This window comes from Macaca nemestrina, chromosome 13 (genome assembly GCF_043159975.1).
Source record: "Macaca nemestrina isolate mMacNem1 chromosome 13, mMacNem.hap1, whole genome shotgun sequence".
Lineage (NCBI taxonomy): Eukaryota > Metazoa > Chordata > Mammalia > Primates > Cercopithecidae > Macaca > Macaca nemestrina.
The window spans coordinates 37,684,931-37,701,664 of record NC_092137.1 but is presented as its reverse complement, the minus strand read 5'-3'; the positions used below and the strand labels follow the sequence as shown (position 1 = coordinate 37,701,664).

Genomic DNA, 16,734 nt, shown 5'->3' with positions numbered 1-16,734 from the left:
TATACTTTAAGTTCTAGGGTACATGTGCACAATGTATAGGTTTGTTACATGTGCCATGTTGGTGTGCTGTACCCATTAACTCGGTATATACCCAAAGAATTCTAATCCTTTGACGTTTACCACAAAGTCAAATCCCTTTTGAGATTCTTTTTGACAATAGCCAAAATACTGAAAAGTCCTAGTGAGTTAGAGATGGAGGGACTGTTGTCTAGGACCCTTTCTACTCATTCTTGGCTTCTGACGTGGTCAGGTTAGCATCTCCACCTCTCTTCAGTGTTGAGCTCTTGGTGCTGTCAGACTTCAAGATACGTAGTCTTCAGGTTGGCAGTCCTCGAGTTATCAAATCGGCAGTGGCTACAGAATGCAGCTATGGCTGGAATCCTAGCTCCTCTACATTTTGGGTGATTGACCAGAGACACAGGCTTCATCTAAGACTGCTTCCTAAGAGGTATGCTCTGAGCATTACATGCCTGCCTGGCCCACAGAAAGCACTCATGCTAGCTATTACTCTTTACAGGTGTAAATTCTTTAGAGAACAAAGCCTTTCAGATTTGTCAGTTTCCAGAGAGCCTCTGTAGACTTGCTCTAGGGTTTGGCCCCCGGGAGCAAGTCAACCTGGCTCTCATGATGGAAAGTCTAGCAGGGGTTATGGATTTAACACTTGTGAATTTAAAGTTTCCTGTGGGCCATGTGTTGTGGCAGGCAAAAAGATGAATAAGCTCATGCTCACAGAAGAGCTTTCAGCCTAGTTAGAGGGAAATCATTCAGCAAATATATGTGTACTAACACGTATACAAATAACACAAGGATGTTGGCAGTGGAAGTAGGTTGAGAGTAGAATGACGACCACCAGATTCCACATATAGCCAGTGCTGGTATCATACAGAAAAACCATGTTTCAGCCCATCCAAGGAACATGGATTATTGTAGACAGCCCTTAGCAGGGTGACAGAATAGCATGGAAGTCCTGTATTTGTCCCTTTACCCCATCAGAGAACTAGAATATTCAAGGGGCCTAAACTTGAGAATATGGCATAAAGGCAAATGGTTAGGAACTTTGCTCTCCGAGGTAGTATGGGTCAAATGACCATAATATGAATTTCTGGACGTTGTCAGCTTATTATTTGGGATCATTTGAAATTACCATTACCAGAACTGGAGTACTGCATCGAATAATTGCTGACTTAAATATTAATAGTTATTTTGTGAGCAACTTAAGCACGTTCCTTGCTTTTGAGCAGAGATTAGAATGAATATCCTGGCAGAATATTGCTGAAAACTTCAGAGTCAAGTTCTTTTCCTGTATTGATATTGTCCTTGCAGCATCACAGACCCAGTCAGATCCATTAGTTATGGAAGCACGTGAGCAGTTCGCAGCAATGGCCTTATCAGAGATTCACATGCGTGAAACTAGAATGTCTGCCTGGGTGCTTCTGACCAGCCCTGGTGCCATGCAAAACACATCCTGATAAATGAAGCAGGCATGAAAGGACTTGCCCTCCTCCTGCCTTGTTGTAACTGCCGGAGATCAATGTCCACGTTGACTCTTCCCCAGTAACTCATTTTTATAGGAAAAAAGGCCCTAATGGCCTCTGTTCAAAAGTGCAGACTTGGTACTATGTAAGGTGGACCTTCTGTCTTCCAATTTTGCTTCTAAAAGATCTTTCAAATTAGATCCCATAAAAGTGAGACGTGTACACAAATTAGCACTGAGTCTCACATATGGTATTTGTGGGTCTGTATATAATCAGGGTGGTAAAAGAACAATGAATTCAAGCTGTAGCTGAATCACAAACAAAAAGTCCCTTTAAAATCATGGAAGGTGAGATGTATCAGACTTTAAATGGGTCTGTAAAATACCGCCTGCTCATTCTGGCTAAGTTCATTTGCATAACAGCTCAGCAGCTGGGGAGCCAGCTAATAGAGTTTCATAGTCTGAAGCTTAGAGCTATGTCCTCAGTTGAGATGATATGGGGAGAGGGTAAGAATCTAAAAATAGAAAAGGCATCTTATCTTCTCAAATGGGTGGAGTTAAATAGACTGAAAATATGTAAAACATCCCCTTCGGGATGCTGGTTACTGGGTGCTTCTGGTTACACTGATTTTCGCCTTAGATATTAAACATTGAACTTAAATGAAAATCTAACACCATGGGGTTTTTTTCCCCTTTGATTTTAAAATTATTCGGAGAAGCACTCCTACAGAGGTTTCTGAAAGGATTGATGTGAGCGCCCATGTTGTAGAAATATTTTAGTGTTTCTGATCCCAAAGATTGGCTGGTCATTTCTAAATTAGTAAGAAGACTGCCATGTTGCAACAGAAAGCCTTTTCAAGGGAAAGTCTGTGTGCATTTTCCTATGGGAAAGTGACTTGGGACCATAAGGAAATTGGCAGTAATCATGTTCCCATATAGGAAACTCAGAGTAAATGGGAACGTGAACACCTCCCTTCACGCACTGTCGGGGAGGTGCAGGGTATCCGCCCTCGCCTCTGTGAGAGCCTCATCCCATGGCCATACTTGCTGTCCCCTCCCTACCACAGCCCATTCCATCTTTTGAGAAACCTGAGTTGTTACTCAGAGGAGCCAAAATCTGTTTCCTTGTAGTTTCTGCTTAGCTCTAGGGCCTCGCAGAACAAGTTAATTCCTTTTTCATTACAATTAAATGAATCCTTCAGATCCTTTAAGATTAGTTTTCTTTCTATGAGTTTTCTTTAAGCTGCTCTATTCCTTCAGCCTCTTCTCACATGTCCCGACCGAGCTCCTTCACCTCCTCCCATTTGCCCTGCTCTGAACATGCGGGGACATGTTCCAGGTAGCCTTTATCCCTTCTAAATGTGGAGTCCAGGATCATGTTCTGGGCGCTTGGCACCGTGGAATTATCTTCTGGTTGGTAGCAAAGAGACATAGCCCACAGATGGTCGGGGGTAGGGAAGTGGCGGCGGTTACTTGGCCGAGTTGTCATCCTCCCCTAGGACTGTTGGTTCCAACATGCAGGGGGAGTCACTGGATACTCCGGCATGGGGCTCAGATGGTGCAGTGGTGCCGTGGCTGGCTGCATCGATGCGACTATGCTGAGGCAAAGCGAAAAGTGATCAGAAGCTGGAATGTCCTTGAAGGATGTGACAACCAAGCCAGAAAGGGGAAGTCGGATGCAGGCTCACTTCCTGCAAGGAGGAGAAAAGAACAGAGCCTCAGGTCCCTGGGGACAGTAGCACCCCTCACCCCACCTGCCCCTGTTTTTATACACGTGTGTTTTAAATTAACACTGCAACCTGTTTTGCAGGATGCAAATTTTTTTTTTTTATTCTTTCTCTCCACTAAGAATTAATCTAAAAACAATTAGTAGGCAAACCAAACATTCCTTTAAAATAAATGGAATTTTTAAAATATCCCAACCCCTTTGTTCTTTTCACAGTCCTGTAAGTTGCCAGTGCGTCAACTCTAAGTAACTTAGGAACCAATTTTTCTATCTGTCATTTTTTATAACCCCTTGATTTTCTCCTCCTCCTGGCTGCTGCCCTGTTTTGGTATTTTCAGCATCATTCTGTTTGCCAAAAGGATGGTAAGAAATGAAGCAAAGCACTGCTTCAGTTTTTTTCTTAACTGAATTATTTATTACTGCTGTGATTATTTCTATTATTATCACTGTCATTTACACTTCAGTCAGTCACAAGAAACTAGAATTGTCTAGCCTAGTGCAACCCTGCTCTCTTCCTTATCAAAACCATGGCCATAGCTTCCTCTCAGGTCCTTTTGTATATTGAAACCCTTGGATTTCTCAGAAAACCTGTAAGGGAGCATGTCCGTTCTCAGCAGCATTGTGCCCACCTGTCTGCTTGCCACATGTTCTCTCTGACCTGCCACGACTGACTGGCAAGCCGAACACTTTTGTTGGCAAATCTTTTCTAATGCCCCAGGAACTAGAGCATTTTTTAAAGGAATCTAATTTCTGAGATGAATATTATATCCAACATCATCTACGAAGGGAAAGAGGAGCAAACCGTGATCCAAGAACTAGGAGAACGTTTGTGGAACTAGAAAGAAACCAGGAATAATTGTGGAAAGTTCAAATTTCAGGGTCAAGGTTTTTGAGGAAGGGCTACCTATAAGAACCTGTCTGTCTGTCTTTTAAGATTTAGGTAAGAGAGTGGGTGTAGAGAAATGCAAGAAAACTAGAGAGTCAGGCATGGTGAGGCTCATCTGTAATCCTAGCTACTCGGAAGGGTGAGGCAGGAGGATCACTTCTTGAGGCCAGGAGTTCAAGACCAGCCTGGGCAACATGGCAAGACCCTGTTCTAAAAAAAAAATTTTTTTTAATTAGCTGGGAATGGTGGTGTGCACCTGTAGTCTCAGCTACTTAGGATGCTGGGGCAGGAGGATGGCTTGAGCCCAGGGGTTCGGCACTGCAGTGAGCTGTGATCGTGCCACTGCACTCCAGCCTGGATGACCAAGTGACTTGACCCTTGGTTGCAGGAAAGGGGTTCAAGACGAGGACAGACAGACACAAATGAGTGCGCCCAGCACCCTTGGATGGCTCAGTACCCACAGGTTAATGCTGGTGTTAGAGTTTTAACTGAGACAGAAAGCTAAAATTCTCTCATCTGGGTTGTGGAACACCCAGGAGGACCCGCTCCCTAGTTGTAGTCTGGTAATTCTCTTCCGGCCTGTAAGCCCTTCCTGTTTAGCTCTTCCTTTTCTCTTTTCCCAACATCCCTTTCTCCAAGCAGGTCCTTCCTTCTGGGCAGAAGGCAAAGCCGTGGGGTTCCCCTGACTCATGCTGACTGTTCTGATGTGTTGGTCATCCACCAGCTGTCTCCTGGAACCCAGGTGTCTTCTTAAAATGATGAGGAGGGAGGCCGGGCACGGTGGCTCACACCTGTAATCCCAGCACTTTGGGAGGCTGAGGTGGGTGGATCACAAGGTCAGGAGATCGAGATCATCCTGGCTAACACAGTGAAACCCCGTCTCTACTAAAAGATACAAAAAATTAGTTGGGCGTGGTGGCGGGCGCCTGTAGTCCCAGCTACTCGGGAGGCTGAGGCAGGAGAATGGCGTGAACCTGGGACGCAGAGCTTGCAGTGAGCCAAGATTGCGCCACTGCACTCCAGCCTAGGCGATAGAGTGAGACTCTTGTCTCAAAAAAATAAATAAATAAATAAAAGAGGAGGGATAGGATTTCATGTCATGGCATTTAGGCCCATTCCATCATCAAAGGTTATCTGTGTGTCACTAGTCACCCTTGCACAAGAAGCTGTCCTCATGGGCCCAGGCAATTGCACCTGCCTGCACTTCCCTCCTCGCACATGCCCTGGCCTGCAGCTTCTCCTGCATCCTCTCCCACCTGTTGGATTTTCTCACTTTCCCTTCCGACTACAAATGTTTCTCTTCTGAGATCTCTTCCCTTTTACAAAGTACAGATCCCTGCTGCCTCTTTGGTGAAAGCCTGATCACAGAAGGAAAAAGTAATCTGTCCCATAGCCAAGCTCAGGGGAGACATGGCTCAGGCCTTCTCTGAAGTCTTCGTATACCCACACACTGCCATTGCAGATGCTTTTGGACACATTTTCCCGATGTTTGTGTTATGATCAGTAACTCCTAGTAGGCTTTTCAGGACCTAACAGCCATGTATAAAATTGGCTCTCCAAGAAAGCCTAATCTGAGCCCTGCATACACATTTGTGATTTTTTAAAAAATAGCCAATTCATTCACATGATTTGAAAATCCAAAATCATAAAAGGATAGTGAAAAATTTCTTTGCCACCCTGTTCCCCCTCCATCTACTTCCCCTCTCTGTGGGCAGTCAGTATTATTGTGTGTTTCCAGAAATACTTTATAAATAAGCCAGTACAAATATAAATACACGCATTTGCCCCTCTCTTTTTTTTTTCTTTGATGATGAACATCTTTGAGCTCTTCTCGGATGAGCATATTAAGCGCTTCTTCATTCTTTGTTAGATCTGAATAGTATTTATTTGTATGGATGCACTTAATTGAACCAGTCCTCTATAGGTGGACAATTAGGTTGTTTCCAACTCTTGACTGTTATAAACTGTGCTGGTTTGAACAGCCTTGTTATTTCTTACATATGAAGTAACAAGTTGAGTTGGGTAAATCCCTGTGATTGCCGTCTGAGGTCAGAGGGCATATGATTTGCAGTTTTGATAGATATTGCCCCACTGCCTCTACTGAGTTTGGACCTGTTCGTACTTCAACTGTCAGTGTATGCAGGGCCTGTTTCCCATCGTCATCAGCCCAGCACATTGCCACACATTTGTGTTTTAAACAGGCTTTGGAATGCACCCCTTTCGTAATTTGGGAGCAGAGAGAATTCCCAGGAGGGTACTCATTAAATGTCACGTCAAGACCTCAAAGCTCAGAGCCCAGACATGTGGCTTCGTGCTTGGTAGCCGTGCAGCCTTGGCAGTGGCCAGACATCAGTTCTTCCGTAGTGATCCATTTGTAAAATGGGGATAGTAACAGTAACAGCTTCATGGTTTCCTCAGCTAGTCCATGTCAGGGGTTGGAACAATGCTCGGTACATAGAGAAGTCCTCAACAAATACTGACTTGTATTAAGTGCTGCTGGTACCCAGGAGATGCTCATACCCTCTCCAGGAGCAGCCACTTCTTTCCAGGGAAGAAACCATCCCATTAGGTTTCTGGATAAGTAATTGGCAAAGATTCTGAAAGAGCGGTGAACCCAGGAAGCAGAAGGGAAAACTGATCAAGTTGCATGGACTTAGCCCAGAATGTTCAGAAAGGAGAGGAAGAAGTGGTCAGTTCAAGAAATTATGGGCATTGGATTATCAGCATTGGATTGCCTCTGCTGGGATCAAGCATGTTTGCCCCTGAGCTGGGGAGGAAAGAGAACAGATGCGATAGAGGGACTAGATCAGAGCTGCCAGATACTCTCCCAGCAGCACAAACGTCAACATACCTAGAGTTGTAAAACTGACATTTTGCCCAAAACACTTTGTTTTAACTTTCAAAGTATTTGGGAGCTCTTAGGATTGGCACACAGTAGAAATTCAGTTCAAATTATTTTTTTCTACAGTCTTAGAAGTCTATGCCCTATCATGCGTTAAATATGATGTAAATATTTGTAGAAAGAAAGCAAAATGCCTCTGAAGGTATCTTCTCTAGTATCTCCCACTCACCAGAATCCCACTACAGCTTAGGTAGCCTCCCCACCAACCCTTTTCTTACCTTTTTATTTTTTGCTGCTTCCCTCCAACCTTTGCCTCCATGCCACTGACATGAAGCCCAACTTCAAGACGCGCGAGCCTCTGGTTGAGGCCCTTGGTGCTAGTGCCTGTGGCTGGGCAAGGACTGACCAAAGGCTGGGACTTGACCAGCATCGTGCTCCCTGGTAGGTGCCCAGCCAGGAAGCCTGCAGACTGGGCCCTCCTCCCCTGCACCCTCAGAGAACAGCATGCATTTCCTCCCCCTTTGCTCTTCCTCCTCACTGTCCCAAATCCTTAAAGGGTGGATGTGAATGATCCAGTCAGAGTGGCAGGGACTCCGGCTACATTTTCATGGGAATTTTTTTTTTTTTTTTTTTTTTTTGAGACAGGGCCTTGCTAGGCTGTAGTGCAGTGGTACAATCATAGCTCTCCACAGCCTTGAATTCCTGGGCTCACCCAGCCCTCCCACCTCAGCCTCCCAAGTAGCTAACACTACAGGTGTGTGTGTTACCATGCGCAGCTAATTTTTTAAGAAAGTTTTTGTTGAGATGAGGTCTCATTATGTTTCCCAGGCTGGTTTCAAACTCCTGGGCTCAGGCAATCCTCCTGCTTCAGCCTCCTGAGTAGCTGGGACTACTGGCAGGTGCCCCCACGCCCAGCTACTTTTTTTCATAGACACAGGGTCTTGCTACATTGCCCAGGCTGACCTCAAACTCCAGGCCTTAAGTGATCAATTTTTTTTTTTTTTTAAATAATTGGAACACCCTACCCTGGGACCTGGCCTTGCATAACCCTGCCTCCATCGGCTGACCCCAGGCAGTCCTGGCATGCCCTTGAGTTGTGGTGGACAAACTGTATCTTTCCCTGGCAGCTGCCTTCCTGGCCATGTGTGCTGAGAACAACACTCCTGTGGGCAGCTGTTCCTCAGGCCACCCAGCTGCTCCTGCAGGCAGTCAGCCACACTGTGCCCAGAGGGCAGGAAGGCTACCTCTGAACAGCAGGGGTCCTAGGCCAGGACTAGGCATTGTATACTCATACAGGAAGGAAGTTCTGCGATTTTAACAGGAAGAACGTGAGCTTTAACTTTTGTTACCACAACAAGACCCAAATTAGAGCTAAAACTATGAGAGCGAGTGTCAGGACCCACGATCATGTCATTGTTGGCAGCTCCATGGTCAGCCCACTCTGCATGAGTGCAAACCTCCTGGTACTTCCTCTGCCTCCTCCCCACACCCAAAGCCAGAGTGGGGCTGGCTGTCTCCTGTGCATTGTTCTCAGGCTTCTCAGGCCTGGGTTGCTGGCCAGCATGCTGACACGCTGAGCTAGCTGCTTCCCAAACTGAGTTAGCTGTTACTGAGCCAGTGGGTGGTGGAGCACAGTTCTTGTCACCTGCCACTGGTAAATGAATTTAAAACTCTTGCTGAAAGGAAAGAAATATGGGGCAGATGCAGACAGCCTCCAGCTGCTACAGAGCAAATGTGGCTCCCTTCAAAACACCAGCTAACCCACCCAGCCCTTGGAGTATTTATCTGCAGGCTCTGCGGCCAGAGGGAGGAGCTCCTGAGGGAAGAGGTCATGGTAGAGTCATCTGGGGAGTTCCTGCAGTGGGGAAGGGTTTAGCTTCTCTATGTCAGCATCAGAGGTGGAGGATCATTTTCTAAAGATAAGAGCATCTCATCGGCAAAAGAGGACATTACATTCCCAATGCCTTCTTATAGCTCATGCCCTCCTAATCTTACCATATAGTATGTGCAGGGAGGATGTGTTAGCTTTCTACACTGGTAACAAATGACCACAAACTTGAGGGCTTACAACATTTACCATCTCACAGGTTCTGTGGGTCAGGAATCTGGGTGGGGCTGAGTTCCAGCATCTCACTGAGTTGTGATTCAGTGTGAGCCAGGGTGATGGTCTCATCAGAGGCTCAACTGGGGAAAAGATCCACTTCCAAGCTCCCCAACTTTGTTGGCAGATTTCATTTCCATAGGCCCTCACACAGTATAACTGCTCACCTCCCCACAGCCGGCAAGTCTTCTCCCTTGTCAGCTCAGATGGAATCTCCTATAATGTAACCTAATCAGGGAGTGACCTGTCACCTTTGCCATATTCCCTTGGTTAGAAGCCAGTCATAGGTTCTACTTACAAAGTCATTAACACCAGGAGGCAGATCATGGGGGCTCCCCTCGAATTCTGCCTACTGCAGGGAGGATATAGCCTTATCAGTAATGTTTCAGAGGTGTTCCCAAGTGAAGGCCCAGCCTATAATAGAAAATCACAGTGTTGTCTCTTTGAGGTGCAGCGGTTTTGTTCATCTCCTCCCACCTCAGAATGCCTTCAAATCCTGACATCCTCGACAGCCCAATACTTTGCCACAACCCAATTCCAACTCTAGCTGTCTTGTTTATTGGCTATATGTTATTGAGAAAAGGTAACTTTCTGGGGGAAGGGCTTATCCTGAATCTCCATTTTCTTATCTGTAAGAATGTATTCCACTAATATTTTATAGGACAGTAGCATGTAAGTTATTGTCACTTATTAAATAATTCCAGTACCTTCCCTTGTAGGACTATTCATTTTATTGCATTAACTTATGTACGTATGGAACTCAATGAAATATCATTAGTCTTGCTAGTATGCACATCAAAGCAAAAGGAAAATGTATTTTAAAACAAGTCCAGTTGTATTTAAGGAGCTGAAATCACTGATCCTATGCTTACAGCAATTCTTAGAATAGAGGAAAATGACTACAACTGTAGACATGTCCAGAAGATGTGTTCATGGCTATGTCTAAAAAGTACTGGTGTCATAGATTTGGGGTTTTTAGTTTTGTTTTCTCTTTAAGATTAAGGTGAAAATTTTTATCCACTTACTGGAGGGAAACAATAAGTTCGCATTAGTTGGAACTGGCCCTGCTATTATTTACAGGCTCTTGTGAAAAGGGAGGCCCTAGGGCACCCAAATGAGTCTTTAGATTATAACCTGCTTTGGTTTCTTCTCCAGGTTTCTCCTGGTTGTGGTCAAGACTGGATGATGTAACTGGCTCTCTAGCAAGCCTCACTTGGCCGTAACCTCAGGAAAGTTCTCTGACCCCATCTCATTTCAAAGCCACTTCTGAAGCCACTTGAAAAAATGATGTGACAGTTCCTATCAAAAAGGATTATTCAGAAACATATACCATCTGTGAAGAAAGTGGCCCTTTTTTCCACTTGCAAAATAGACATTCTCAAATTCCAAAATGCCAGCCAAGACCCCAATTTACCTGAAAGCAGCCAATAACAAGAAAGGAAAGAAATTTAAACTGAGGGACATTCTGTCTCCCGACATGATCAGTCCCCCGCTTGGAGACTTTCGCCACACCATCCACATCGGCAAAGAGGGCCAGCACGATGTCTTTGGAGATATTTCCTTTCTTCAAGGGAACTACGAGCTTTTACCTGGAAACCAGGAGAAAGCACACCTGGGCCAGTTCCCTGGGCATAACGAGTTCTTCCGGGCCAACAGCACCTCGGACTCTGTGTTCACAGAAACACCCTCCCCGGTGCTCAAAAATGCCATCTCCCTCCCGACCATTGGAGGGTCCCAAGCTCTCATGCTGCCCTTATTGTCACCGGTGACATTTAATTCCAAACAGGAGTCCTTTGGGCCAGCAAAGCTGCCCAGGCTTAGCTGCGAGCCTGTCATGGAGGAAAAAGCTCAGGAGAAAAGCAGTCTGTTGGAGAATGGGACAGACCACCAGGGAGACACCTCGTGGGGCTCCAGCGGTTCTGCATCTCAGTCCAGCCAGGGCAGGGACAGCCACTCCTCCAGCCTGTCCGAACAGTACCCCGACTGGCCAGCTGAGGACATGTTTGACCATCCCGCCCCATGCGAGCTCATCAAGGGAAAGACTAAGTCAGAGGAGTCCCTCTCTGACCTTACAGGTTCCCTCCTCTCCCTGCAGCTTGATCTTGGGCCCTCACTTTTGGATGAGGTGCTGAATGTCATGGATAAAAATAAGTAACAGGATGCCAACTTTTTTCCTTTGGGGTAAAAGGTACAAAAACTAAACTAACCACAGTTGAAGAGAAGGGCTTCCGGAGCTGTATTTGCAATTTTGTGATGGGTTTTCTAAAATAATATTCTTACAAAGTATTTTTTTACCTGGTATGCCCTCCTTGCAAAAACAATTTAGGAAAAAACAACACAGCAAAACCTATCTTGGCAAAAAGAGGAAGTGAGTCAGAGCCCATTTTTCAGCAGGCATTGGTGATGTTCGGCTCACACATTGTTTGCAGACACACAAGAAATCTGGCTTGGCCAGGATTGGCACTAGCTATGAAGGTCTGAGCGAGTCACACTGAGGAACTTTATGGAACTTTACAGCACTCCAACATTTTCTGAGCAAGAGGAAGTCAAAATTTATTTAACACCTAAGCCTTTTTGTAGACTCTTTTCTATACTGCTTGGGCTCACCATAGCGAATTCTCCAGTGTTAAAACTTTTCTGTTTTCACATTTGAACTTATGGGTTTTGGGGATTTTCTTGTAGTTCTTATATATCCCTCTATATCTATATTGCAAACTTTTGACTGTCAGCTACATGTTGGTAAGACACAGGCAAAGTATTACTGTAACTAAGTTATTTTTAAAGTTAAAATATATTTTTACGTGCCTTTGGCTTTTTATTGCAGAGTCTACATTTTATAGATCCTACATCAGATGTCACTTGACTTGTTTCCATTGGGATTCCACTGTAAGCTGTGTATGTGTGTGTTTGGAAAAGTATATTCATACTTAGTTTTTTTTCTTCATCTGTTATCATACCTTTAACAGCAACCAATAACGATTTGTAAAGTATAAAGGCACAGGTTACTCATGATGCTTCTGCAGAGACTGTGGGCTACCCCACATGTTGTTTTTGGAAATACAGGTATTTTAGTACCGTACATACTTGCATTACATAGGTACTTCAAACAACACAATAAAGAGTAAATGATAAAGTGAACTTGCTTGTTTATAGTAATAAACAAGACCATAAAAGAATAAGTCTAGCTAGAGAAGTTGCTTCTCTGAAATGTACATGAGCCTTTAAGGTAAGAGATGCTTTCCATCTGCTCTAATTTTGATTACTTCCTTATGGTTTGAGAGGCTAGAAACTGAGCCTCTCTACTTTAGGAAAGATGAACATGTGAGGTCAGATTTTTTTTTTTTTTTTTTAAAGTCAACACTGATGCCACCCTCTCAGTGCTCATTTCTGAGCATCTTCCTGACTTGAACCCTTCTACAGCAAACTCTTGCAAGTCCAGTTTCATCCCTGTAAGGCAAATGTCTGTTCATGCAGAAAGTGCCATATAGACAAGATTAAGGCAGCTAAAGCGAGGGCAGTAGAGAGCACTTACCCCATCCCAAGGTGCCAGAGATGCCCTGAGGATGGTGGTTAAGGAAACAGGAGCAGGAAATGTATACACAGATTCCTGTCTCTTTGCCAACCACTCCTTCCCCATCAAAGAAAAACACTTGCACACAATAACTACCAGCTCCTTCTCTCAAACTGGTATTTCTCCTTGAAATGTATCTCAGAAATGACCTCCTCTCCCAACCACTTCAACGATTCTTTCTTTGGGTTTGGGGTTCTTGCAATTCTATCATCTAAAATAACCTTTGGACTGCAGGTGAAATGCAATTAGGACAACTAATCAAGTAGACGAAACAAGTTCCCCTAGGCAGGAGTGTCCAATATTTTATTGGACCACATTGGAAGAATTTTCTTGGGCTACATGTAAAATACACTAACACTAACCATAGTTGATGAGCTTAAAAAATAAAAATAGAAAATTGCAAAAAAAAAGCAAAAACAAAAAAACAAAACAAAAAAAAAACCTCAGACTGTTTTAAGAAAGTTTAAAAATTTGTGTTGGACTTCATGTAGGCCACAGGTTGGACAAGCTTGTCCTAGGGCATTGCATGCTTTCCTTAACTTCCCAGTTGTATTTTATTATCCATGATTCTCCAGTGTTCTTTTTCTGTTGGACCACACCCATCGCAGTTCACAGTTCCAAGTAGAAATTTCCCAGCCTATTTTAAATCTTGTTAATGAGGAAGAGTCCAATGTATCTCATTATTTGTAGCCAATTTTAGACTCTTTCAATACCTCCCCCCATTTTAATTAGTACTGATCATATTCAGTCTTTCATTTTACTCTTCATCTGTAGCGTGACCTCAAGGTAAAGATGAAACTATTTCATGAAATGGGGAGGAATGTGGCTGCGCATTATCTCTGCTCCCTCTCTGGTAAGTACTGGGGAGAGAACAGCCTTGCCAGTACTGGGTTTGTTTGATAGAGTCTAAATAATCACTGTTCACTCAGACATTTGAGTGAACTATAGGCATCCTGCCTATAGTTAGCCATTTTAGTTTCTGGGAGTCCTTTCATATACATTTTCTTCCATTAATTGAATTAGGTGTAATTGAAATGGCAATAAATATGCCCATATTAGAAAGAGGAAACAAAGCTACTCCGGCTTATAAATGATTTTGTTGAGTCACTTCTCCCGAGGCAGCGTTTCCAATGCCTGGTCCCTTCCCCAGAGAGCAGGTGGACAGCTGGTGCTGGCTTGCTTTCCTGCAAAGAGGCACTTTAGACCTACACCTGCTATGAGCTGAATTGATGTTCTCATCCTGTGAACCTTCTCACACTTTAACCGAATTTATCTTTACTTGTTTAAAGATAAGGAAACCCAAGATGTACTTTTTTTGCAAACTCAAAGCAAATGGCGAGCCACCTGTGACCCAATAACCAGAGAAGAAACCAAGCCATTTGTGTAAGTAGAGACCCTTCTTGTTGAGGTAGGCAAGGCTCTTGTGAGCGATTTTTTCCCCCTAGTGAGATCTAGCAAAAGATAAGCTATATTATTTCTGCCTGAAATTATCTGCTTGAAAAGAGCAAAATATCAGGATACTTAGCGCTTCACAAATATGAAGTCATTATCACATTTCAGTGAGCCAGAAATCACTTAACAGCATACACAAAAGACTATACTGGTTGAACAGCAAAGAGAAACCCGGGTCTCCAGAATCACAGTTTAGTCCTATATTACTGCAAGTGACCTGTTTTTTCTGAAGGCTCCCTGCAAATGACGTCCTGGAATGGAAAAAATTTGTAAGTCTATAAATTAACTTGATAAATATTTTAGAACAGATAAAAGAAAATACTGAATGATGTAGTTCTAATCCTCCTCCTAATATGGAACCTGGCAAGACTGAATCATTGTACTGTGAAATATATAAACACAATAGAATGAGCCAACATGATGGTTTCTCTCCAGTAAGAGTTTTTCTTTTGGAAATGAGGTTAACATAGCCCCAAATGTAGCAATTCTCATAAAATCTGATTTTAGAAGTAGCCTCCCAGATTAATCTGAATGATTGACTTATTTTTCTTAGGCAAGTCAGTAAGCCATATAATCAGGGTTATTGGGTGCTGCCCTGTGTCCCCACCCACTAGAGAGCCATATCCAGCAAAATAAGAGAAGTTTCCAGATGCCAAATGATAAGCCACCATCAACCCAGAGGGGAAACCTTCTGGTTGGTTTGGCTGTATGAGATTCAGGAAGGCCAGAATACCCAAAATTACTCACACCACATTAACTTATTGGTACTGGCTAAGCAATACATGTATTTCCTAAAGAAGGAGATGGTCTTTCTGGTAGATTTATGGACATACTTGTTTCATCTGACTGTAAATATATTGCATGCTTTATTCTGATGGTGCACTATTTCATCCAGCAAGCTTTTCATCTGAGAATGTTTAATGTTGACCTTATTCTTAGAGCAAGTAGATCTAAATATTTTTCAGCTGAGTTGTTAGGGAGTCATTATTCTGTGGTAAAATGCTGCAAAAAAAACGTGGAAGAATGGGAACTATGCTTACTTTATGAAGTGATGTATAACACAATGAAATCTGTTTTACAACTACTGTGCTGCATTTAATTATCTTCCATTTTTGCTGTTAAAAAAAAAAAAAATCCGTTAATGATGTCACTTCCATTGGCTCCCAATGGAGGTCAGTAATCCATCCTCTAAAGGTCAGCCAAATTTCCCTCATGGAAAGCAGATCGACACGGGTGATAGATAAAAACATCTGCCCAAACCAAAGCCATCATGCAGAATAGAGTTAATATTCCAGAGACTCATCACTCAGACAGAGATGTCTGCCATACATCAGAATGAGCAAAGCTAAGTGCAGAATAGAGTTAATATTCCAGAGACTCATCACTCAGAGATGTCTGCCTTACATCAAAATGAGCAAAGCTAAGTCAAGTGGGTATTATGCTCACCATAAAGTGATTATTGGAGTATGTCACAAAGTATGCATGTGATTCATTGCCAAAAGGATCATTGGGGGGAAAAAAGGAAGTTGAGTTCTGGGGAGGGAGAGACCTGGGGCAGTTTTGTGGAAAAGAAGGACCCAAAAGGTACCTTGAGGGTCTGCTGAGATCATTTGAGAGAGAAGGGGCATTCTTGGAAGGAAAAGAATATTATGAGCAAACCAAAGGATACACTCACATCCTAGTAGTGCTTCTATTCAAAACAGTCCAGGAACAGGAATTGGTGTAAAAAATGCCCACTTCTAGGTCTGCAAGATTGGGACCCACTCCTGAGAAGACTCCAGTGGAAGAAGAAAAGATTCTGGAATCAGACTACTGAACAGGTGGTTCCCAGGATAGATATTTGTATAAAATTAGACAACATTTTGTGAAAGCTCATGCCCAGTCTATAGTGCCCAGAGACCTGAAGGCCAGAGTAGGGACACCTCAATAGTGAGGCTGATGTGAGGTGCTCAGGGTAAGTCACTTAGGAAGATGAAGGAAGTGAGAGGGACTAAGTGTCTCCTGAAACAACTCCAGATGAAGCAAGCTGGTATCACAGTCCCTGGGCTGAACACACTGGGCAGCTGTTCCACCAGCAGTATCCCAAGGAACTTTTTATTTGAGACAGAGTCTCACTCTGTCACCCAGGCTGGAGTGCAGTGGCGCGATAGCTTACTGCAACCTCTGCCTCCTGGTTTCAACTGATTCTCCTACCTCAGCTTCCCGAGTGACTGGGACTACAGGTGCCCACCACCATGCCTGGCTAATTTTTATATTTAGTGGAGGCAGGGTTTCACCATCTTGGACAGGCTGGTCTTGAACTCCTGACCTCAAATGATCCACCCACCTTGGCCTCCCAAAGTGCTGGGATTACAGGCATGAGCCACTGCGCCCAGCCCCAGGAACTTTTTTTTTTTTTTTTTGAGATGGAGTCTCACTTTGTCACCCAGGCTGGAGAGCAGTGGCGCCATCTCGATTCACTGCAAGTTCCACCTCCTGGGTTCATGCCATTCTTCTGCCTCAGCCTCCCTAGTAGCTGAGACTACAGGCACCCATCACCACGCCCGGCTTTATTTATTTGTTTGTTTGTTTATTTTTATATTTTTAGTGGAGGTGGAGTTTCACGATGTTAGCCAGGATGGTCTCGATCTCCTGACCTCATGATCTCTCCAGCCTTGGAACTTCTTTCAATCCATCTTTTCC

General features: G+C 43.9%; 1 protein-coding gene across 3 annotated transcripts in view; it reads left to right on the top strand.

Moving 5' to 3' along the window:
* The window catches only part of LOC105464855 (CDC42 effector protein 3), a 31,328-nt gene extending 16,192 nt beyond the window's left edge, over positions 1-15,136 (top strand). For all 3 annotated transcript variants that reach the window (XM_011712955.2, XM_011712956.2, XM_011712954.2), the window contains exon 2: positions 10,185-15,136. In XM_011712955.2, the coding sequence (XP_011711257.1) occupies positions 10,420-11,184 (765 nt within the window). In that variant the 5' untranslated portion in view covers positions 10,185-10,419 and the 3' untranslated portion in view covers positions 11,185-15,136. The remainder of the gene's footprint in view (positions 1-10,184) is intronic.
* Positions 15,137-16,734: the final 1,598 nt, after the last annotated feature.